We start from the raw sequence: 24,114 nt of genomic DNA on the forward strand, positions 1-24,114 counted from the left end.
TGCATGTGTCTTTCGTAAGACACTAGGTCTTTTTGTATCAGTTTCTTTCTTTCTTTCTTTTTTTTGCTTTTGTTAGCTTTCACGTTACCAAAAAAAATTCATAAATAACGTGTTTCTGTGCAAAATCCAGCTTTGTATTGCTTTATCATTTTTTAAAAAGAGAAATGCAGAGTCAAATAAAAAAGTCACTATCTACCCAAAAAAAAAAGTCACTTTAGTCTAACTTGTCAAAATCTTCATTTTGTCTCTGATTTCCCAAAATGTAATTTTTTTTCCACTTCATTTAACTCTATAATTTTACATCGAAAAGGACCATTGTGAACGATGTTTTACAAAGTCAGAAATTAAAGTGGAGATTTTTAAGGTCGGGACTAGACTAACCAATGCTTACAATTTTAAGGATTAGATTAGACTTCATAACTCCAAAACCACCTGCATGGATATCCTTTTCCTTGCCCACAAATGCCTCATTCCTTTTCAGTAATCACCACAAAAACATCCTTCAATGACCACTTCCGTCTGTCAGTTTTCACTGGGGGGTTAATGACTGCCCTTTCAGCATTCGCTAAACGGTAGCCTATCACAATCTCTCTTCTCTGCCGAGCTCGTAACATTATTTCATAAAAATTCAATTCCTCACCTTCACAAAGGTATAGATCTGCTTTCCTTATATGCATCTCATTTCCCTAATAAAATTCCACAAAAGAAAATTCATTAAATTATGAAGCATGAAATGAAAATAAATATTTTAGTTAAAGTTCATTTTTTATTTCTCCCACCCACAGGATATTCAATTTAACTGCAATGGATCTGAATTTATCAGTTTGCTATAATATAGGAACTACATAACGTAGCAAAAAGCAAACATGGCAGGCTTTTCAGTAAAATATAAGTAATGTATGCAAAACATGTAATTTAGTTAGTCCCTTAATTTTATCAAAGAGAGTGTACCTCCTCCGCAAAGAGCTCCTCCAATACATCATTTATCTGCCGATCTTCTGCAACCATGGCCAAAGCCATGCTGACAAGTTCATTTGATAAAACATAATCACTAATCTTTGACATAGATATAAGATTTTTTGTCCTAGGATCCAAAATTTCACTAATTATAACAGTTTTATCCGAAGCCTGCTTCATTTCCCCAATCCATGAGCCTTTAGAGAAGCTTCCTCCGTGAGCTTGACTGGCCATAGATACATAAGGAAGACGCCTAGCCTGCAGTAAAACATGAAAGCTTCAGAAAGTAAAGACAAGATTATTGCAATATCCCACAAAAGAAATCAATTATATAACTCAAGAAGCTTCAGTGGGAACTGGGATCAATTAAATAAGGCTTACAATAAACAAAAAAATAATTTTGAAGTTCATCCAATAATTGCTCGTAATATTCATTGGTAATGGGTGGAAGTCATACAAGATCATCCAATTGTTAGTGAACAAAAATTTATAAAATAGTGCAATGTGAAATTGTGAATTGGATGCAGCACCATGAGAGTTCATTATCTAATGTTGCAGCCAGCATTAGCATACAAACAGTTATGAAAATGACAGAAACCAAATGATACCACATTTCAGTCAAACTGTCAAAATATCCTCATCATATAATTTTCTAACGATATCAGATGCTTACATGTTATTTCTTAACCAAAACAGTTGTGCATTACATGATGTACAGGATGATAATGTTTGTTTAGTAGCAGAAGAATGAATGGGATGGTATATAGATAGACTTTTATCAAGATATATCAAATCGGAGCTTAAATTCTGTTAGACTAGAAACTCACTTGTATGTCACGAATTAAAAGTAGAGTGGCAAGAGATCTAGAGTCAGCTTGAATTGCTGAATCCTCTACTGATTCATCAGCCAAAATCAATATCTGCAAAGGCCAGAATTTCCACCATAATTAAATTGGATACACTATTATTGTTATAGGCACAATTTCAAATGATTCGCCATATTGTACAGTTTAACCCCAACTCGCTTCCAACTACTCTATATAATTGTACGGCTGTAGAGAGAAAAATCCAGTAATTTCCTAACAAGCATCAATATTGCAGAGCCCATAGGTGGTTTGATCCCTGCATCTTGAATCAAGAATTGGAGATAATGTAGCAAAAACACTTACAGAGGACAAATTAATAAATGTCACTTACTGAATCAAATGATTCCAATGGAAGGCTTTCCAAGTGGCGACGTATAACAGCATTCCCCTCACGATTAACCAGAGATATATTTTCCAATCGATTTATGTCAAGGCCACCATCAGTTAGCTTCTTTTCTCTTTCTTTTTCTGGAACATCATTGAACATCCAGAGTTCTGACCCATGTGCTAAAGATGCATCCAAAACCTAAACCAACAGTGAGAATTTGGACAGGCCCAAAAAAGTATTAATGCCCACCACAAATAAACAGTTGCAGGGACAGAGGGATGCATGACATCCCGAAACTTGCAAAAAAAAATTGTTTAATATATCATATTATGTGTAATTTATTTAACATCTCTAACAAAGGTTTTAAAAAAAAAAAATTTTAAGTGTTAGAAACCGAGTGTAGATGTAAGACAAGCCAGTAACTTTCAAATCCAAAGAATCAAGAAAGATGCTGATAGTTGCAGAATTAATAGCAGGCTCACAGTCAAATTCAATGTTAAAAAAAATAATAGGAAACTTTTTATAATTTGTCTTTGCCATTTCATACACTATGGTAACTGAAGTAAAGAAAAATAGGGACCATAGCAACAAATTTCTTATATTATTACCATGATCATATCCTCCATATCACGCCTCCAACCACAAAAAAGTATTCTCTCTGGAGATTTTGGATAAACAAAGTCCTTGGGTAAGCTTCCTCTCCAAACCTGAAATCAACAAGGAAAAGGGGCAAGGAACCATATCATTCCATCTCTCTCATTCATCAAAAACATAAAATGGTCTTGACTTCCTTGGCTTTACTAATCTCAGTGTGTAAAAATTATCACTGTTAGCCATTGATAAGTAAATTTATTGTAATTCAATTATCAGCTGTGCCACACTTAAAGCCCACTACAGACATTGTTATCCAATGAAAAGAATTTAGTAGAGATTTGTCGAGCTATAAATTAAATGTAAAATATTTTAGTGTATCAAGTTTGAAATCAACTCCGCCTATGTTTCTTCATAGCTGTTTCCAAGCCCCGGTTAAGGAGGAGGGTTGTATTAAGCCCTCGGCAGCCAACATAAAACTCGTCGTTATACCAAACATGGATTATTCACAACAGGTTTCTGCTAATGCTAGGTCGTTATACGAAAGTAACAAGCGGTCCGCTTTCTTTTAAACTTTTTTTAAGGTGGTGTATGAAATTTTCAATTTTTTTTAATAAAGACGAGGTCATGTGGTTCAGTTAGTGACCCGTTGGTTCAACCATTAACCCAATGCCCTGATTGGTTCGATATCCAGTTCGGTTTTTAAAACTATGATATCGTCTGGATATAGTGTCAAATGAGCAAGGGTCGCTACATTGGCGCCCGGATGTAGTGTTAAATGAGCAAGGGTCCTTACATTTTTCTAGACGAATGTGGGTAAGGAAGCTAGTTCAGAAGTGTTCGATAAGATTTGCTACTTTGACACCTAAGTCTATCGAGGAGGTGGACACCATGATTCAGAGAAGGATTAACATTATGTGCCTACAAGAGACTAAATGGGTAGGAGTAAAAGCCAAGGAGATGGATATTGCAGGTTTTAAGCTTTGGTACACAGGAAAAGTTAGAGGAAAGAATGGAGTAGGTATTATGGTGGAGAAGGTTTGGAAAGAAAGTGTGGTGGATGTAAAAAGAATTCGAGACAGAATCTTAGCCTTAAAATTATTGATGGCACAAGAGACTATCAATATCATTAGTGCTTATGCACCACAAGTAGGATCAAAGGCACTTGAGAAGGAAAAACTTTGGCAAGACTTAGAGGGGTTGGTTCAAGGCATTCTGCAACAGAAGATTTTCTTAGGTGGGGATCTAAATGGACATGTTCATAGTCAGAAAAGGCATTTTACAGGTGCACATGGTGGTTTTGGTTTTGGAGATCTAAATGAGGAAGGATAGACTATTATTGACTTCTCTATGGCTTATGATGTTAGGATTATGAACACTTGTTTCTAGAAAAGGGAAGAACATCTTATAGCATATAAAAGTGGAAACTCAAGGTCGCAGATGGATTTTTTTTTGTATGAGAAGTGCTGACAAAAGGGTTTGTAAGGGTTGCAAGGTGATCCCAGGAGAGAGTCTAACTACACAACATAGGGTTTTGATTCTTGATGTTCAGTTCAAAAGGAATATACAGAAAAACAGACAATATACAAATCCAAGGATCAAGTGATGATATTTGAAGGGAGATAAACTTTTAAGAATGCATATCTCCATGGTGCCCTAACTGAAAAAATCTACAAGTATTCCATCAGGTTTTGAAGGATACATAAAATAAATAACAAAGGGTGCAGGCTTCGGAAAGCTCTTCATGAATTAAACCAGTCCCCTGGAGTTTGGTTTGGGAGGTTTGCAAAGGTTATGAAGGAGTTTAGGAACAAACAAAGCCAAGGATATCAAACATTCAGTAATTTCCATGATCTAATTACCAAGCTAGGAATGAAAGACATGTCTTCTTTAGCTTGAGGGGGGTGTCAACCTGTAAATGTAGATATTTTAAATTAAATGTAAAAATGTAAATTATTCTAGGGTACCAGCCTATCAGGTTTGAAATTCCTATAAATAGAATTAAAGGATTCTGTTTAGGAGTCTGTCTAGGAAGTTATTTCTAATTGTTAGAAGATTTTTTCTGATTATTCCAGGTGATTTGTTTCCTTCTATGTAACCTTGTACCATGATATAAATACCTGTGTAATATCATTTTGAAATTATCAACGAAAATCATTCTATTCTCTCTTCAGATTGTGATTTTCCACAAAATTTATTAGCACTTATTGCATACCAAATTAGCTCAAATAAACTTGATTTTTTATTACCATTTGACCATGTATTTGCCATGAACAAACCATGGAACAAATGTTAATAGAGAAAAAGAGAACAGAAAAACAACAATTTATGTGAGACAAAGCACCGTAGGCAAGGATGCTGGGGCATAGGTATCATCATCCTCTGCAATAACCAGAATCTCGTCACCTTCTTGCAGAACATAGGAGTCATCTGGATTCAAAATAATTTTACCGCCATATGATGCAACTTTGATTCCACAAGGAATTGCAGCAGGAAAGCTGATTAGTACATCCTCAAATTGCATGCCTTCCAACTGTGGCCATCTTTTGATGTAGAATTCACAATTTTCAAATCCAAGTATATCTTCCCAAATCTGCCAAAGAAAGCTCATCAATTTTTTTAAAAAATATTAATAAAAGGATAAACTATATTAGAGAGAAGATGCAGAGATCAATATCTCATCCTAAACTGCAGTGCAAAAGGAAAATCAAGTGGTACAAGGCCAACCCAATAAAGCTCCCCAATCACTCTTCAAATCTTTAAGAAACTAGGAGAGCATGGACAGAACACCAAAAGGAGGCCATAAAGGCAATCCTATTTCACAAAAAAGGAAGGATAGGGAAGAAGCCCCCCAAAAACATATAAGTAATACACTATACATGCAAACTGTCAATCATGTATTTATTCTTGTTAGGAATTAATTAACTTGAAAACAATAATTGAGGATTTTTTCACCGGATTAACATTATGAATTATGCAACATAAAAACACCATGAAATGGTAGTAGATTTAGACCTGTGCAAGTCCAGGCTGTCGAGCACATTGAATCATCAAGCGACCAATGACATCATGAGCTACAACAGTTTCAACAAGATCACCACCCACAAGTTTAACAAGGACCTCATTGTCTAAATCACTCAATTCAACCACTATGTGCCCTCGTAATCCTTCTTTTACTCCAGTCAGACTTAAGACTGTTCTCAAAGCACGGGCATCACTCTGTACCAACAAAAAGCAAGTTAATGGTTATCCACCCTTATTAAACTTGGATCAGATCATCACTCAATCAGACCTGATCAGCATTCCCATCTTCAGCAAGGACTATTATTGCACGTGCTTTTGAAACAGAAACCTGTATATCACATGGTTTTACCAAACAAAAATACAAATCAAAACTGGGCAACATCTTCCACCAGAAGTGAACATTTATGCCATAATACACTGTGACAAATGAAGAAAAACAACACAACATTTAAAAAAAATGCTTGTAGCAGTAATTGGATAAAGCATCAAACTTGGACAAAGCAATATCCAGTTTCCAAAATGGCATTTTGCGTGAGAAGAATTTGTGAACAGGTTGTGCAGCATAGTAATTAAACTCTCAGTCGGTATTCTTCTGATAGATAGTGGTTCAAAATGCAGAGATTAATGGAAAGAAAGGGAGGGAATTTTATTAAATATGCTCCTCCTACTCTGGTCCATCCAAAACTTAGAATTTACTTATATTTGCTTCCTCTATTTATATTTGTACACTGTCTTGGCCAACTCTCCCCAGAAAACCAACTTACCCATGAGAATTTACACCACAAGGATTATTGCTTGGAGGGTTGTACACCATCCTAGCCAACTCTCCCTAGAGAACCGACTCACCCATAAGCATTTACGCCAGAAGGGCTTGGAGGCTTGTACACCATCCTGACCGACTCTTCCCAAAGAACCGACTCACTCATAAGCATTTACACCACAAGGCTTAATGCATGGAGGGTTATACATCATCTTGGCCGACTCTCCTCAGAAAACCAACTCATCCATAAGCATTTACGCCACACAGCTTCATCCTTGGAGGGTTGTACATCGTCCTAGCCAACTCTCCCTTGGAGGCCGACTCACGCTTAAGCATTTACGCCAGAGACATGTCTGACCCATCTCCAAGTCCGACTCATCTCCAAATACCGACTGGTTTCTAATGGTTGACCGAGTCATGACCAAGCTTGGCAACAAACCAGGTGGTACATCGTGTCTTTGACATGTCTGATGTCAGAGATGCATATCAACACACTTGTACCACGTACGGAGCCGACATGACCATACATACATAGATGCGTGCCCCTCAAGGGCCAATGTTATAAGGACATGTGTAAAGTGTTGTTGGGAGACACTCCATATAAATAGAGGTGAGCTCCATGCTACACCTCAAGTTCATGGTTAGGGCAAGCTAGGGGGAGCAAAGCGGAGCCACTGAGCCTTAGGGCACTCCCTCCGGCGTCCTCCTGACTTCTACCTCCACTACTATAGTTAGGGAGCTAACTAACTAACTGTAACAACTTCTCTAACAACTTTAACTAACAAGGCCTAACTGAGGTTGGCCCACTTAGCCCTTTGGGTCATTCTTATTTCTTCTAACATATACAGTACTTTCCTAATAGGACACACTGCTAATAGCTAACATCTTCCAAGATTGCAATCCGTGAGTTTTTACAGCAGCAGAAACAGTTTTGGCTAAACTGACTGATAGCAAGTCTAATTTGATTCAGTTCCGGCAATTGTAATTGAACTAATTACTTGAAAATAAAGGGATCAGCTTAATCAGTTCAGTTGTTCTAGTCCATAAAAGCCAACTAACCAAACTGACCTCAAAAGACATGGGAGAAATACAGATCAATATGCACAGTTAATGCTATTGAAATCCTTAAAAATATAGGTTAACATTAGAGTTCGTTATTATACCAGACATACAGCAAATCACAATTCCAAAAGGTTAAAGTAGACTGTACACCTTTTTCAGATCAGCCAGAATCAGAGGGCTGCCACTTCTGCATATGACAGATGTTCCTTTGAAATCAAACTCCATTTTTGCAATGTCAAGCTCCATTTCTTCCTTGTCTCGCTCAGCCATCACTGCAACAGTTCCTCCACCCAGACTCTCATTGGCTATGGCAAGCTGATTTAGTAATGAACCCTGCATTTGGGGTCAAGATACATACATGAGTATTTTAAAAAGGCAATCAGTCAGGTAGATCACTTGGGCATATAAATAGCAATATATTGACATATTTGAATTGTTTACAATGAATTATTCATTAGCTCATCAAAAAAATTATAAGAATGGTTAGAAGACAGCCAAGAGTTGGTAACACTAGAATCTTACCAATTTATCACTCCAACCAAGAATTAAAGTATGATTTTGCTCAACCACCTCGCTTTTTCCTTTCCTCAGTGAGTCAAATTTCTCAGATATTGCATCGGACACAAGTCCAAGCATCATTGCAAATATAAGCATCCCACCAAAGCTAATGGAAACCGCAACTAACCTTGGACCAATACCTTGGGAGCTGGCATGATTGCCAGAATCAGCAACGTAGGTCCAAGATAACCAGAGGCAATGTGCTAAATCCTCGGTAGTTACCCCAAAAAGGGCCAATCCTCCAAGAAAAATTAGCAAGAGCGTTGCCACTAACAATACGAGTGGTTTAGCATATGGGTAAACCGATAAAAATACATCAACCCGATATGCTATTTGCTTGTTTAGAGAAACTTGTTCTGATATATTGTCGGAAAATCTTGATTTTGATACAAAGCCTATGTACTTGAAAATGAGGAGAGGGATAAAAAGAAGTGTGAACGAGAAAAAAAGAGCTAGATTTCTTTTAAAGTTTTCACGTGACCAAGGATCCACGTCCTGAGATATGGAACTTGTTACGTACAAGGTGTCCAACTTGTGGCACGCATGTAATCTGTGATTAAGGCCGAGAATCTCACCCTACAAAGAAAAGTTTAGTTTGGTTCAGTTGTGTGAGGATGAAGGTTGCAATAAAGGTGGAGATATTGAAGAGCAGAACTAAACAGAGTTTGGATAAAAGATGAAAGAGAGAGCGTGTATTATTATTATAGGAGTTGTCTTGCCTGCAACTTAGTGACTTGGCTTTCTAGATGCGTGTTTCGGAGCAGCAGCAACAAAAAAACAATAGTCAACGTCTGCACCGACATAAAACAAGAAACGATGAGAGAGAGAGAGAGAGAGAGAGAGAGAGAGAGCACGATAGAAGAGCAACCTAGTACCTACCACGAGGGCAAACTGGAAACGAAATTGCGAAAGGCAGATAAGATTATTCCTCGCAGTCGCTGATGACTTAACATTTTCAGTGTCGGAAAGCTGAGATTTGTCGTTAGTAGGAGTCCGGGGGAATTTAACTCTGCGGCGATGACGAATGCGAGTGGAGCTGCTCGGAGGAGAGTGCGGCTTTGAGTTTGAATAGAATCGACGGCCATATTGCGAAGAAGAGGACCGCAAGAAGGATGGCGACGGGAAGAACCAATCTCTGGCGGAACCCGACGTCTCCGAATCCAGGGACATATTCGGAACTATACCCTCTCTATAAACTAAATCTATCTAGATATCTATTCTAATGGTAGGTTTATTTAGAAGGAAACATGCATAATAATATATTTAAGTGTTTTTATTTAGCTGATATTTTAGTATGTGATAAGAGAACGAAAAGTTTTGATTTAAGTTTTTGTGAGTGACTATTCTTAATTTTGTTTAACCATGAGCATTAGACGAGTCATACAATTTCTCTCTAATTTTATGGTTTTTCAACATCATGCCATTGTATAGGCATAGTCTTGTCACCTCCATACATGATTTGGGTTATATAGTTGTGTGGAGTGGAACTCATTCCTCTATGATATTGTCACCACATCTCAAACAATTTTAGTCCACATATATTAATACAAGTCTCTTGAAATATTTAAGTCAATTTAGAATCTAACCGATTTCACCTTCTATTGACGAGTGGCTCAAATCTATTATCATGATTATGTGTAAGTTAAGCTTTTTGGAGAGAGATTTATCGAAAGGTTCATAACCCTCCAAACATTAAACTTTTTGGTTATATGCTTAAGTGTGAGAATCAATTGGTTAGTCTATAACTTTCTAAGCATTAAACCTTTTGACTTAAATACTTAAGTGTGCGAGTAAAGCTCTATAGGAGAGAGTTAACTGACTTAAATGCTTAAGTGAGTAAGTGGGTCTCTTCAAGAAAGATCAACTAGACAATTCACAACTCTTCAAGCATTGAGTCTATTGGAATAAATGCTAAGTGTGTGAGTTAGGTAAATTATTTATTCTATACAATTTAAATTTATCATTTATAACAAATCAATATTTCTCAACATATAAATAAAATTTGTAATAAATAATTATTTAACATATAAATTATATTTTATATTTATATAATAATTGAATAGATTATGTTATAAAATTAATAATATTCAAATTTGGCCCCTCTAATTTTTTCTTATTATTTTGGTGTCTTTATTTTTTAAAAGTATTTTTTATTTTGAACACTATCTAAATCATTTTTATCCTATATAAATATTATCTAAAGAACTTTAAAGACTAGAAGTGATGCATCTCAAATTTAGAAGAAGGAAAAAATACATTTTAAGTTAGAGAGACAAAAATACTACAAAAAATAAAGAGACCAAGTTCGAACCTAAAATATAATTCATCCTAAATAATTTATATTGTGATACATTATTACTTTAATTATTGATTTTTTTTAAAATAAAATATATTTAAGTTGAAGTTAGAACTAAAAGATGTTGAAAATGATAATATTGAAATATATAAGAAATTAAGTTAGACGGTTGAAATATTTGAATTATATACATATATATATATATATATATATAGACACAAAATTTATTTTTTATATTTAGTTACATATTATTATTTTTGTTTTCAGAGTTTTTTATATATTGTTAAGCCATATAATTGATATTAAAGTTTAAAAGCATGCAGGGAATTTAAGGGTAGAGAGAAAGGGTTGAATTTTTAAACTAAAAAGAAAAAACGTTTTCTTTTGAAATGTAAACAAAAAAGCATTCCTATGTTTATTCCCAAATTCATTCTTTATTATTAATTTTTATAAATATAAACTGTCTCCATCATACTTATGGTATGTTTGAATGGAAGAAAAAAAAAAGAAAAAAAATACACATAACAATGTATTTTTTATTGTTTGATTGAAAAGAAATAGAGAATAAAAGATATACAAATATTGACCGATAAGAATAAAAAATTAAAATTTTCTTTTCTATTGTTTTCTTTTCAATTCCAATTTTAAAATTTTCTGTCCTCAACCATTTTCTTTATTTCATAGAGAAATGAATAATAAATAAATAAATAATAATATTAGTTATTATATGTAACATTTTTACACAAATTATATATATTATATGGTAGCTGTGTAATTATTATCAATTAAAAATGTTAATAGGTCTAAATTAAATAACTGAACATAGTGCATGATTTAATGTGAACACACTCCTTTTGATATATCAGTTTAAAATATATTATAACATATTACAACATTATAATAAACATGTTTGTCATACCACATATTATATATTTTATTTCAATGCGTATCTTATTTTAATATTATATTATAACACGAATTATTATATTTTAACATATGATAGTTGTGTGATTGTTTGACTAAATGATAAAAATAATTTATATAAACTATCTCTATTTTCACAGTTCATAATTAATATAGTTAGTTATTATAAAATTATGATATTATGTATTATCAAAATAAATTATACTTATTTATACTATAAATTATCATTAATAACATAAAAATAAATTATAAAAACAATTAAAAATCGTGCAAATATTTTACATAAATGTACATTTATAATTTATTTTACAGAAATTTACACTTATCATATATTTTATATATCTTATATAAGTCATTTATAAGAGTACTTCAATAAAAAATAAAAATGCATTAATATTTCAATTTTAACTATTCAGATAATACTCATATTGAAATTAAAAAATATCACTTTAATATTAAATAATACTAATCATGTTATAGAAAAAAGTTATCTTGTACTTTACAAAAACTCTTAAAAAATAAAATAGAAAACACTCACAATCTATTATTAATAATTAAAAATTAAGAATACCATGTTGTTAAATAAATACTTATTTTGTCCAATAATTTATAAAAAATAATTAATAATTTTAAAAACAATTTAAATTATTTCTTAAATTAAAAAGGCTAAAATATGTCAATAATTTCTAATAAATACTCAAATTTCATATTAGTTTTCTAATAATTTTATTTATATTTTTGCTTCCTAATAAAGCAACAATTTTTTTATCCTTGATATTTTTTTTACTCTCTAATAAAATAATAAATTTTGTGTCTAGTCTCTTGAATAATCCATATAATTCATACAAATTGGCATATAATACTTACAAATTGATTAATCCATAAATATTACATTCTTCAATATGTAAGACTTATATGCAAAAAACAAATAAAAAAAATATGGTGTACCTTCGGTAACAACCACAGTAACCACCACCATAATCACTACTTGATGACGTGCCTTTATAACACTATCGTCTCGATAGAAGCAACCACAATGCACCTCTCATATCTCATGAAAATGAAAAAATGAGAAGAACCCAAGACAATGAATGAATGAATGTGTTAAAAACGTTAAACAAAAAGGTAAAAGGAAGAAGAAACCAGGAAAGGGGTATTTTCGGAATACATATTTATTGTTGGGTGCATAAGCAATATGGCTGCTGCAGCTAGCAACACCCTAAATCGCGGTGTCCAGGCCGGGGCTGATGGGCCCGAGTGCTTTTGGGGACCGCGTTCACCGTTGTCAATCAAAAGTCATCAATCTATCTGCCTATAAATAATCCACTGTTAGGAAATCCGTAAAATTTGAGAATTGTTCTCCGTCGTCAAAGACACCGATTTAGGGGTTAAAAAATATCGATTAACCTCTGATATTTCTCTTAGCTGCAGTCTGCAGTGAGAATCGGAAAATCTCCGAACCCGCTACTTCCTATCCTTTCAAAAGAGTGTGACTGTAATAGTGAGCTAAACAACATCGGCAGCTAGATCGTCGAAGAAAACGAAAAAGAAAAGCTTTGAAAATGGCTCAGGAGTCACTCTCAGAAACCCCCGATATCTCGCCCCCTTCGTCTACTGCACAATCGCAGCCAGATCCATCTCTTTCAAGGAACGTTTCTTTTAGCCGGCTCAACGCACAGGCACCAGAATTTGTGCCCACTCGCGCCTCCCCACGGGCCGATTTTCAGCAACCTAGGCTCGTTGTACCACCTCCACCTCCTCCTCCAGCTTCAGGTATACTACACGTTTACTCACCACCCCCAACTTCACAGTTCCATGTACCGATTCAAGGCCATGTCGTCCCGGTCCAGAATCACCACCATCATCTTGCTCATCAGCATCATGTTCCGGCTCACTACCGCTCTCATCATCACCCTCATCAGTATTATGTTAGCTCCGATTCTGCCGTGCAGCATTCTCAAGTTGACCCAGATCATGCTCTTTCTTCCAAAAGCAAGATGTCTGACGAAGCCAGTCAGAAAATTTTGAATCAGGTAAACTTCAGTTGCCTACTGAATATGCCAATTTCACTGCTTATCTTGTGATTCCAGACTCAATGGTTGATTCATAGTCTCAGTTTTTCTTTACTAACTTCTACGGATTATCTTGGTGAACGAAAGTGTTCTTGCTTCTGATTGCTGATTGACAATTTGTAATCAATATCAGTCATATATTTTAGTTAGCCTACCATATATACATGAGTTTCGGATTATAGACTTTGTTCTATTCCCAATTCCATTCCACTTGCTCCACTGATCAAATTAGGTAATGTTTGGAGGGGGAGGGCGTAGTTTTTCTTTCCTGATTGGGAGAACTATATCATTTCATATCAATAATGAGGGTTTTAGAGGGAAAAGGGATGAGAGAGGAAGGTTTTTATTTTGAACTAAGAGAGTTATATATTGATTATAAAATAACTAAAATTGGAAGGTTTCACCGTAATTTACCCTCCCTTCCCTTTTCATCCACACAACCTTCTGTCCTAAACTCACCCTCGGTGATGTCACTGAAAGATGACTAACTCAGAATTGATTAAGTTGATCTGCAGTTGCACTAGTACCCCAGGTTTATTGGGCCACAGTTATCTGTGTAGTGCAGGCTTCAAGTAGTGGATTACACTTTGTCCTTTTTTTTTTTCCCTGGGTCAGTGTTGACAGGATTGTAGCTCCGGTAATGCTGTGATAATTTATTGCTTGTGTTATGATGGCGGGGCACAGAATAATGCTATAATTGTGTAGAAAACTCACAATTCAAGAATAAGTTTACAAGAAATCAAATATATAGCGAATCAGATAATCAAATAAAGAGTTTTTCCTTTCCAAGACTTGCTCATAATTGTAAAATATTCTAAAATCATAACTTATTTACAAAATACAAAAATAATCCATTTTAAGTTACACATGAAGAACTGTATATAAATTCAAGCTAGAAGGGGGGATGAGCTCAACCCACCATGTCATTGGTGGACCAAGGTAGACAATCATGAACACTTTTTGAGTGAAAACAACAATTGAATCCAATCCATCAACTTCAAGAATATTTCCATTCTTAATTTTTTTCAAAACACTCAAATTGTTATTCTTGAATATATACTCACATAACCAACACAGTTCTTAAAATCACATATTTGTAGTGTAAACCATCATGACCATGATTTTTAAACAACTCTAAGTCAAGTAATAACCATCAAATAATTATAATTATTCTTTTCATGGAAATAAAATTTTGTTGAAGAAAAAAAAATCATATTTTTAGAAAATTTTGCTATTGTCCTAAGTAAATCATTCACTCACCACTACGGAAATCCAATCTGATAACTTCCAAGGACCTTAGTAGGAGCAATCACCAAGGCAAAATGAAGAAGTAAGAAAATCCCCAAGTTGCTAAGGTTTCATGTTTTCAAGGAACCCATGAGAAAATATAGCATCTAACCTTTCTATCATCATTTAACAATACCTATAAATTTGAATCCCCATTATTGCACATGAAGCTCCAAAATTACCCCTATCCACCATTTTTGGAATTGCAAAGCTTTTATTGGAGGATTTGGTGCAAAGGAATAAAGAATCAAGAAGTAGTAACTTATGAAGCACAAACACACCGACTGAAGGATGAGTCGGGTGTCCAACATGTTTCCGATACCGACACACAACGGACATGTTTTTGGTTTTGACATGGCTCAGATCCACGTCGAACTCTCTTTTTTTTAAAAAATAATCCTAAAGATTAAATTAATATTAACAAGTTGTTTTTTTGGATTTTTATTTTCAATGATGGTTTCTCATGGTATTTTTTTTGTGAGACTCTTTATTAAAGAACTTAGCAAGTTGTTTTCTTAGATTTTTTTTTGTAAAGAGATAAAGTTCTTGCAAATTGTGAAATATGATGACTCTTAGTACCTTTTTTGTGAGGCTTATTATCATATAAAAATTATAAAGCTTAACAACTTGTTAAGATATATAAATCTTAATTCTCAATTTAAATTGTTGTCATGTTGATTTAGTATATAGCTGTGCCTGTGTCGTGTCTGGTGTCCCCTCACCTTAAGCCCTTAGTAGTTAGTAGCAGTGGGTGCTAAGAATTAGTATGAATTGGAGGAAAATTGGAGGGAGCTGGATAGAGGAGGAGAAATGGAAAGGGTAGGGGTGGGGGACCATGGTCGTTTTGAATAAAAAGAAAGGTGGTATCCCTCTACAAAAAATAAAAAAAAAAACAGCTACCCCTTTTTCTTCAATATGGTGCGGCACATTTTAGAGTTTTCACATGTTGTATGTACATCTTTAGGACTACTAACAATTTAAGTATTTGGTATCTGAACTATTTCTTTGGATTGGCATTTCTTTAAGTTTCCAGGAAAGCAAGAGGGAGGAGAGGGGTATTTCCCTTCAAAATTCTCTTCTAATACAGTGTCCATAATTTACTGCTTTTATTTCATAGTTTTGACTTTTGACTTTCAGCGTTCATGTCTTGTTCCACCCTCCACAGTGTGGCTTCCCCTGTTTGTAATATCCGGCTCCTAGTATAAAGTGAAAGAGTGCCCTTTAGTCTTTAGAGGATAGAATTCACTTTATCTGTTGATTAAAAAAATCAACAGTAGCGATTGTAATAGAAATGAAGTACATGTATAAAGTTAGTTACAATCTCAACCATTAATTTTTTAATCAACCGTTATTGGTGCATTTTATCCTCCATTGTGTACTTTCCTCATTTTATAGGAGCAAAATCCTGGGGATGGTAAAGTAAAAGGTAAAATTTGTGAATGCACCCTTAGTTGCATTATAATAATCTATAAAATGAACAACTCTGAAAGTTTGCTGTTTTTTCAGGTGTAGCAAAATATTATGCATATTTAAGATGAATTTCAGGAGGAATTTGAAAAGTTAATGCTATTTAATGTTGGAAAATGGAATTTGAGGATGAAAAATAATAAAGCAAAGTTTGTATTTTTGTGACATATATGATAAATCTATTTATTTTCATCATAATATATTTCTCTAAATTGCACTTTTACCTTTTTTGCCTGTCATGCATCACAACTTATTAGGATTTTGGTTGGGATTTTTATATAATAATTTGTAGGTGGAGTATTATTTCAGTGATTTAAACTTAGCTACTACCGATCATTTGATGAGGTTCGTCAACAAAGATCCAGAAGGTTTTGGTAAGATAATATTTTTTGGTTTCCTTCTTTTTTACTGTGTAACTGAATTACTATGGGCCCAAACCGTTCATTCCACTTCCTGCTTGATGTTACTCCTTTCATCCTCTTTAAGGAACAGGACGATGGGTGTTCAAACATTATCATATTGAAAATTGAACAATGTGATATTTTGATTGTTGTTATGATCTATTATTTTGTATTATTTCTAATGCTTTTCTAAAATTATTTAGTGCCTATATCTGTTGTTGCATCTTTCAAGAAGATTAAGGCCCTCATAGCGAGTCATTCCCAACTTGCAACTGTTTTAAGGAACTCGTCAAAGCTTGTAAGTTTGTTGACTTTCTTGCTTCATGAACTAATGTTTCTCTTCAACTTCTATTCTGTTCTTTTTCTGGATATCTTTCAATAATTTTACTCTTTTTGCTTTGAAATATACATCATTGCTGAATTCTTCAGGTGGTTAGTGAAGATGGAAAGAAAATCAAACGCCAGTATCCCCTGACTGAGTCTGATATAGAAGAGATACAAGTAATTTTTACTAAAATGTGTGACCGACTTTAAGTTGTGCAAGACAGTTTACTAATGTTGCATTTGCTTTTCCTTAAAACAAGCAATACCATTTGATGGGTTCTATCATGACCCATGCATATCATGTATTCTTTTCAAAATATTTTATTCAAATATGTTGTTGTTGTTAATGATGTTTGGTCTTATTTCTTCTCTTTCTTTGTCTCACATCTAGCAATTTTTATTTTTCTGGGGTAGTCTCGCATTGTTGTAGCTGAAAACCTACCTGAGGATCATTGCCATCAGAATCTTATGAAGGTTTTCTCAGCAGTTGGGAGGTACTATTGTGGCTTCCATTGGATGACGCTTGTTATGGATTTTTTTTTCTCAAATCTTTTTAAGTTAGTCACATGCGGTAAAGCTTTGAATTCTAGTTATCATACATTTTATGTGGGCATGTGGCAGTGTGAAGACCATCCGTACCTGTCCACCTCAAACTTCCAATAGTGGGGCTTCTTCTGCTTCAAGATTGGGAAAAGTTGATGGGATGCCTTTATCTAACAAGGTATTCATTCATGCATTCTTGAATTCATGTACTATAGGTTCCATCAGAGTTATTATCCTCTGTTTTTGTTTTACTTAAGTTTTTTTAACACGTGGGTTATACTTTATCCAACATGCACTTGAATTTCAGTTCTACTGATGAAATTGACCTTTTAGTTTTACTCCATAGGATGGTTTCCAAGTTTTTATTAAATTGTTTGAGGCCTTTCGCAGAAGAAATCTATCTAAATATGCTTATTAGTTTTTGTTTCTAGAGGAAATTTAATTGCTCCCCATATAAGATAGGTGGTTATGTACTGTGACTCAATATTCATCTGGGGGATGTTACTTGTGTGTTCAGTTTTGGTCACATGAGCTTGGCTGCACATCAATAATTAAATTCAGGCCTGTTTTGCTATTTTGACCTTTGCAATGTAGATACTTGTTTTTATTCATAAAACGTTCTTCAAAATTTCAATGTTTTATAACTTATTTCAACTGGTACTCTTGTGAGTTATGATACAAGTTATAATCATGCCCACCTGTGTTGCGTGCTACCATTTTGGGTTGTAGGCAAATTTAATGTTGGCCATGAACTTTTGCTAGTTTTTTTTTTTTTTTTTTGGTCAGCAAAAATAATATATATTGATATATGAAAAAGTACCAGAGGTACTATAGATACAAGAGTATGTAAGTAAAGCTAGTAAATCCTCATATCAGGCTGAGTACAGACTGATAGGAGATTACTAGCCTACTATAAAGCTACAACGATTACAGAACCACAGCTGGTGTCATCCTAGTTTACTGAAAACCAGCTGGAAGATTGCTTTTAATGAATCTAATACAACTTTTTGTTCCAGTTGCATGCATTTGTTGAATATGAATCTGTTGAGCTGGCTGAGAGAGCTGTAAGTACCAATACTTTGCTGAGTTGGCATGGTATTATTTAAGGTTGCTTTTTAACTAGATGACATATGCGGCTGTGTAGTGATGAGATTGAGAACCATTGACAGGTTGCTGAGCTGAATGAAGAGGGAAACTGGCGGAGTGGCCTCCGGGTTCGCCTGATGCTTAGACGCATGGTATACATTAAAACTTTCTTTCCTCCATTACATGTATGCAAGTGTCCCGAATAATGTTTTGTTTGTCCAATCAAATGAAGATTTCAAGGGTATTTTTTGGGCATTTTCAATTATTGCTGGTTTGGCTTTGTCGACAAATACATATTCTGTTTTTTCAAAACTTGAATGAAACAAGAAAAAAAACACTCTCTAATCTGGCTGGGTGGTCTCATAAGTCATATATGTTGAGGGGCATTCTGGAAGCTGTTAGACTTGTGTTTTTTTTTTTTGAAGAACATAAAGGTTAGATAGGTAGTGATTTAGATGTATTATGTTATCAATATTTTATCTTCAGTCTAAACCTGCTCAAGGACGGGGAAAGAAGGGACTTGATGTTGAAGTTGGCTGTGAAGAGGATTCTCCTTATGTGCCTGAGCCACAGGCAAGTGAGAAACAATTAGAAGATGCTTCCTTTCCTGATACTCAGCTGCATGAATATGTGGTAAGTGCTTTTGCTTATTTCCATTGACAGATTGTTCATGATATATAAAGTTTTGTTGCATAACAGCAAATAATTAGAAGAATCATGTATCCATTTCAAGTTAATTGGAATTCTTGAATTCCAACAATATCAGGCTTAACAAAACCCGGTCTTTTATCCTTCTTCTATAACATGGTCTTTTTAAGAGTATGTCAAAACTTGGGTACAGTATCACTGATGCTTTTCGTACTATTCTTCAATTAAAATAGAATTTTATTTGTAATGCATGCAGTAAAGGTTGGCATTAAATGTCAGCATGCATTAAGATAAAACTCCAATTTGATTGGAAAACATCTAAAGTATTTATGGTGTTGTACCTGAGTTTTGTCCAAAAGAGTATGCAAGTTTTAGCATCTTAGGCTCTTTGTTTTTTTTTTTGCACGGCACTTAGGCTCTTTGTTATCCCTTGTTAACTCCATAACCAAATTATACAGTTTCTAGCATATGTCTTTGTGAGTGCGTGTGTGCTTGGAAATCATTCCCGCACGAGTTTAAGAACCCTTCCAAACATGTTTGAGCCCTTAAAAAGAAAAATTTGATTTGGGTCATTTTGGTAATATGCCTTTGATATGCTGAGAACAATGGTTTTTAACTGCATATGTCCGTGTCCTCTTCGATTGTCATGCGAAAATTTTTAACTCGTAGTTTGAGGACAAAGTAGCACTGGCATTTGCATATTCTATGCTTTAGGCCATAATTCCTTTAAATTAGCAGGGAGAAGAGCATGGTCATGACAAAGAGAGTGGGCAAAGAAAAGGTCGTAGCCGGGGCCGGGGTAAGGGACGTGGCCGAGTACATTGTCATCAAAATAATCGTGTGGGAACACCCTCTTCAAATAATACAATTTTCACTGATCAAGTCGTTGCCAAGCAACCCCCTGGACCCCGAATGCCGGATGGTACAAGAGGATTTTCAATGGGTAGGGGGAAGCCCGTAGCTGTTAATATAGCGTAATTTGTTTGATCAATGCCCGATACAAGTTTGTGGTTGTGCTTGTAGCGAGTATATGTTGGTGCTGTAACAGTGTGATTGTCGCAGTACTAGTTTGGCTGGGGCAATTCTAAAACAGTCTTCTTTTTTAACGTGTTTTTGTCTTTTGGAGATGCTGTTGCCTGTGGCTAACAGCGGAGAAAGTAGAAAAAAGAAATTTAAGGATTGGCCAAAGTGGGGAGTCGGCACCTTAGGTGAAAAATGTCTGAGAAAAGTAGATATGACGATTTAAAGCACGTTTGATTGTGTCTAGAAAAAATAAAATATCTTAAAAACATGATAATTATTAGCTTTTTTTTAATAAAAAAATCCAAAAGGTAGTTTTATCTTTTCGTCATATTGAGATGAGCTTATTCAATTGCTATTCACGTTTGATTGTGTCTAGAAAAAATAAAATATCTTAAAAACATGATAATGATTAGCTTGTTTTTATAAAAAAAAACCCAAAAGGTAGTTTATTTTTTCGTCATAGTGAGATAAGCTTACTCAATTGCTATTGTTTTTTGAATTTTTCATCATAGCATTATCGGCTAATATATATCCATGTAAAATTTTTGAACTATTTTATTTTTTTATGGACCAAACAAAAAAATTCTTATGTTACAGAGTTACAGGTATTATATAAAGCTAAAAGGACCTTGTTTAGCACAAAAAAGTTCTGGATTTGGCGTTAAATATAAATATAGTTAAAATCTCAACATACTGAATTAAATAGGTTTAGTTTTTGCAAGTTCACATAATAAAGAATTGAATTTAATTCAAACTTAGATGATATCGTATTTTCTTCCTACAGCTATTTTTCTTTTACCAATTCCGTTACTATATAAATTAAAATTCTAAACTATTCGAATTATTTTCATTCTAAATATATTACAAAGTTTTATTTGATTAAAAAAAGAGCTTCTGAATTTTAAAGTTGAAAAAAAGTGAAAGGAAAATGCATTATAGTAATAAGTAAAATGTTAAAATTAAATTTATATTAAAAATTAGAGTAAATTACATGAATACCTGAAGTTTTGTAAAATTACACGAAGACAAATGGAGGAAAGAATCACATCGGATTTGTAAGCTGTAGATTTTGAAAACCGTCTGAGTCGGGTGGATGAATTTTCATCGATTTCACCCACTTAACCCATTTTTCATTGAATAAAATACGCAAACGATAATCGAACTGGGCATGATACTGGTTTTCAGGCGAACCAATTCGGCCGGTCGGAGTCGGACCCAAATATTAATAATATGATTGTTTTGATGATTGTTATGTATACAATTCAGTAGAATATAAATAAATTTTAGTTTTTGAATATATATACACACAATTATAATATTTGTAAAAAAATTTAACAATATATACTTAAATAATATTGTGTAGTAATTATTTTATATTAAAATTGTAATAAATCATGCATCAAGTTTATATTTTATGAATTTATAAAATTATCGTTGTATTAATAATTTTCTTAAAATGTCAAAATATTTAATGAAAGGCGTTTTTCTCAAATTTGTATGATGATATAAAATTTTACCATAAATCATACATCAAACTTATGTTTTTATAATTTTTTCTTGTTTCAGAAAACATTCCTCTCATGTTAGATAAAATAACATATACAATAAATTAATTAAGTGTCATGTTAGTAAGAAAAAACTTTCTATTTATATTGAAAGTACAATAAAAACAAATTAAAAAATAATTTCATCCTAATAACTTAATTGTTAATGTAATTTTAAGTAAATTGTTTCTTCCCTCGAGTTAAGTATAACCTTACATGCTTTAATAAAAAAATAATGTTCATCCCAAGAGTTTGACTTAAAAATTTAGTTTTTCAGTAGATTAAAAAAATATAAAAATACAGTTGTAATAAAAAACACTTTTTAAAAATCGAAACAATTTAATATTTTAATCGAAAAGCTTATTGTCCAAAATTGAAAGATAATGTAAATTTTTACAATAAATCATGTATTAAGCCTATGCTTTTATAAAAAAAAATTGCTTCATCTCATAAGAAAATAATCATCTAACAGATATATAAAATGACATATTCAATAGATTACTTAAGTCTCGTGTCATTAAGCAAGAAAAATCACATCTATATTAAAAGTACGATAACAATAAATTAAAAAATAATAATTTCACTCTAACAATTTAATGATTAATGTAGTTTTATATAAATTATTTTTTCCTGTAAGTTAAGTATAAATTATCCTAATTGATTTAATAAAAAATGTAAGCTTGATTTAAAATTTTAATTTTAATTAGGTTAAACAAAATAAAGTTGTAATTTTAATAAAAAAAATTAAGTACCAAAATAATTAATGTAAAATCTTCTTGCCTAAGTTTTATAAAATTTTACAATAAATCATGCATCAAGCATATGATTCCATAAATTTTTTGCTTCATTTCATAAGAAAATATCCATTCCATGTTTAGATAAAATAACATATTTAATAAGTTAATTAAGTCACATGCTAGTAAGCAATATAATTTTTATTTATATTAAAAGTGTAATATTGATAAATTAAAAAACATTTAATTTAACTCTAATAATTTAAATGTTAATGTAATTTTAAGTAATTATATATTCATGTGAGTTAATTGTGAATTCTAATTCTTGATTTAATAAAAAAATCATCCCAAGAGTTTGATTTTATACATGATATATATAATATAATTTATATATTATTCAAATTACATATATAATATCAACATAAAATAAAATTTTAATTTATCCAGGTTTAAGATTTTTGTTATAATTTATATTGTACTGATATAATAATAAATTAAATAAATTTAATTTAATCCAAGAAATTAAAATGTTGCTACAGTTTCAGGTAAATTTTTCATTATTGTGAGTTAAGAATAAATTTTCCTACTTGATTTTGCGAAAAAATAGTATTCTTCATTAAATTTATTTATATATAATACTAAATTTACATATATAATATCAGCATAAATGGAAAATTTTAATTTATCCAGGTTAAAAAAAACTTTAAATTATATTGTACTAATATAACAATGAATTAAACACATTTAATTTAATCCAAAAAATTTAGATATATAATAGCCACATAACCTTTTACTCCCACCACTTGTAGCCAAAGATAAGAGTGAGAACATTAGAAAAGAAAAACCAAACAAAAAAGAGAAGGATAAAAAAAAAGACATGGAAAGTAAACTCTACAACATTTTATAATAGAATGTAAGTGACTATCAAAAAAATTACTTACCAAAAAAAAAACAGAAGCAACCTAAATGTCAAAGAGAATGAAACAAATAATAACTTTTTAAGACTAACTCTCAGATGTTCAGTATATTGATTGATTATATTGATATTGATTGATAATTAATACTTATATAAAAAAAATTAATGCAACACCCAAATATTAATATTGATATAAAAGAATAAAAGTAAATTTAACAAGGAAATAAATTATATTTAAAGAAATACACCGAGGGTATTTGTGTGGAAACAATAATATATTTTCTTGTTTGAAGGTAATAAAAAAATATTCTTAATTTTTTTTTTTTAGTGAGATCATCATGACTATGTTGATTTTTTTATTAAGATGATTTCCTTGAAAAGATAGTGAAAATATGAATTTTTATTGGCTGAAAATCATATTAATAAATATGAATTTATTACAAAAATTTGTAAGATTTTTTACTCTTCTAGTTTTGTATAAATGTATATAATAAGTTTTAATATAAAAAATATTTTAATAATATAACATATATTTCTAGAAAAAAATAAGGTGAACAAAACATATTTTTTAAATATTCCTTAGAATATAAAAAAGATTCCTAATTAATTTTAATTTTAATAGTTAAACAAATTTTTTATAATATCAAGAAATGTCATTATTATCTAATATCCTGATAATAACATTCTGGAAAATAAAAAAATT

General features: G+C 32.5%; 2 protein-coding genes across 7 annotated transcripts; one reads left to right on the forward strand and one right to left on the reverse strand.

The window, feature by feature from the left end:
• Positions 1-251: 251 nt before the first annotated feature.
• Positions 252-9,582, reverse strand: LOC732613 (ion channel CASTOR). 5 transcript variants are annotated; one of them, XM_014771934.3, is made up of 13 exons: positions 9,026-9,582; positions 8,866-8,937; positions 8,111-8,722; positions 7,739-7,921; positions 6,035-6,094; positions 5,758-5,961; positions 5,194-5,335; positions 5,087-5,124; positions 2,760-2,858; positions 2,155-2,349; positions 1,785-1,877; positions 952-1,215; positions 252-686 (listed from the first exon to the last, which is right to left on the reverse strand). In XM_014771934.3, the coding sequence occupies exons 1-13, from the start codon at positions 9,314-9,316 to the stop codon at positions 468-470; spliced, it is 2,472 nt and encodes an 823-aa protein (XP_014627420.1). In that variant the 5' UTR covers positions 9,317-9,582; the 3' UTR covers positions 252-467. The 5 variants fall into 5 exon arrangements, with proteins under 5 accessions (XP_014627420.1, XP_003554802.1, XP_040868727.1 ...); XM_003554754.4 differs by having other exon boundaries at positions 5,087-5,335; XM_041012793.1 differs by having other exon boundaries at positions 5,087-5,335; positions 9,022-9,040.
• Positions 9,583-12,703: 3,121 nt separating this feature from the next.
• LOC100813426 (la-related protein 6B) lies at positions 12,704-20,491 on the forward strand. 2 transcript variants are annotated; one of them, XM_014771834.3, is made up of 10 exons: positions 12,704-13,399; positions 16,485-16,566; positions 16,797-16,891; positions 17,023-17,094; positions 17,332-17,411; positions 17,539-17,638; positions 18,477-18,524; positions 18,630-18,698; positions 19,033-19,179; positions 19,930-20,491. In XM_014771834.3, the coding sequence occupies exons 1-10, from the start codon at positions 12,929-12,931 to the stop codon at positions 20,170-20,172; spliced, it is 1,407 nt and encodes a 468-aa protein (XP_014627320.1). In that variant the 5' UTR covers positions 12,704-12,928; the 3' UTR covers positions 20,173-20,491. The 2 variants fall into 2 exon arrangements, with proteins under 2 accessions (XP_014627320.1, XP_003554803.1); XM_003554755.5 differs by having other exon boundaries at positions 19,933-20,491.
• Positions 20,492-24,114: the final 3,623 nt, after the last annotated feature.

Source organism: Glycine max, chromosome 19, assembly GCF_000004515.6.
Source record: "Glycine max cultivar Williams 82 chromosome 19, Glycine_max_v4.0, whole genome shotgun sequence".
Classification (NCBI taxonomy): domain Eukaryota; kingdom Viridiplantae; phylum Streptophyta; class Magnoliopsida; order Fabales; family Fabaceae; genus Glycine; species Glycine max.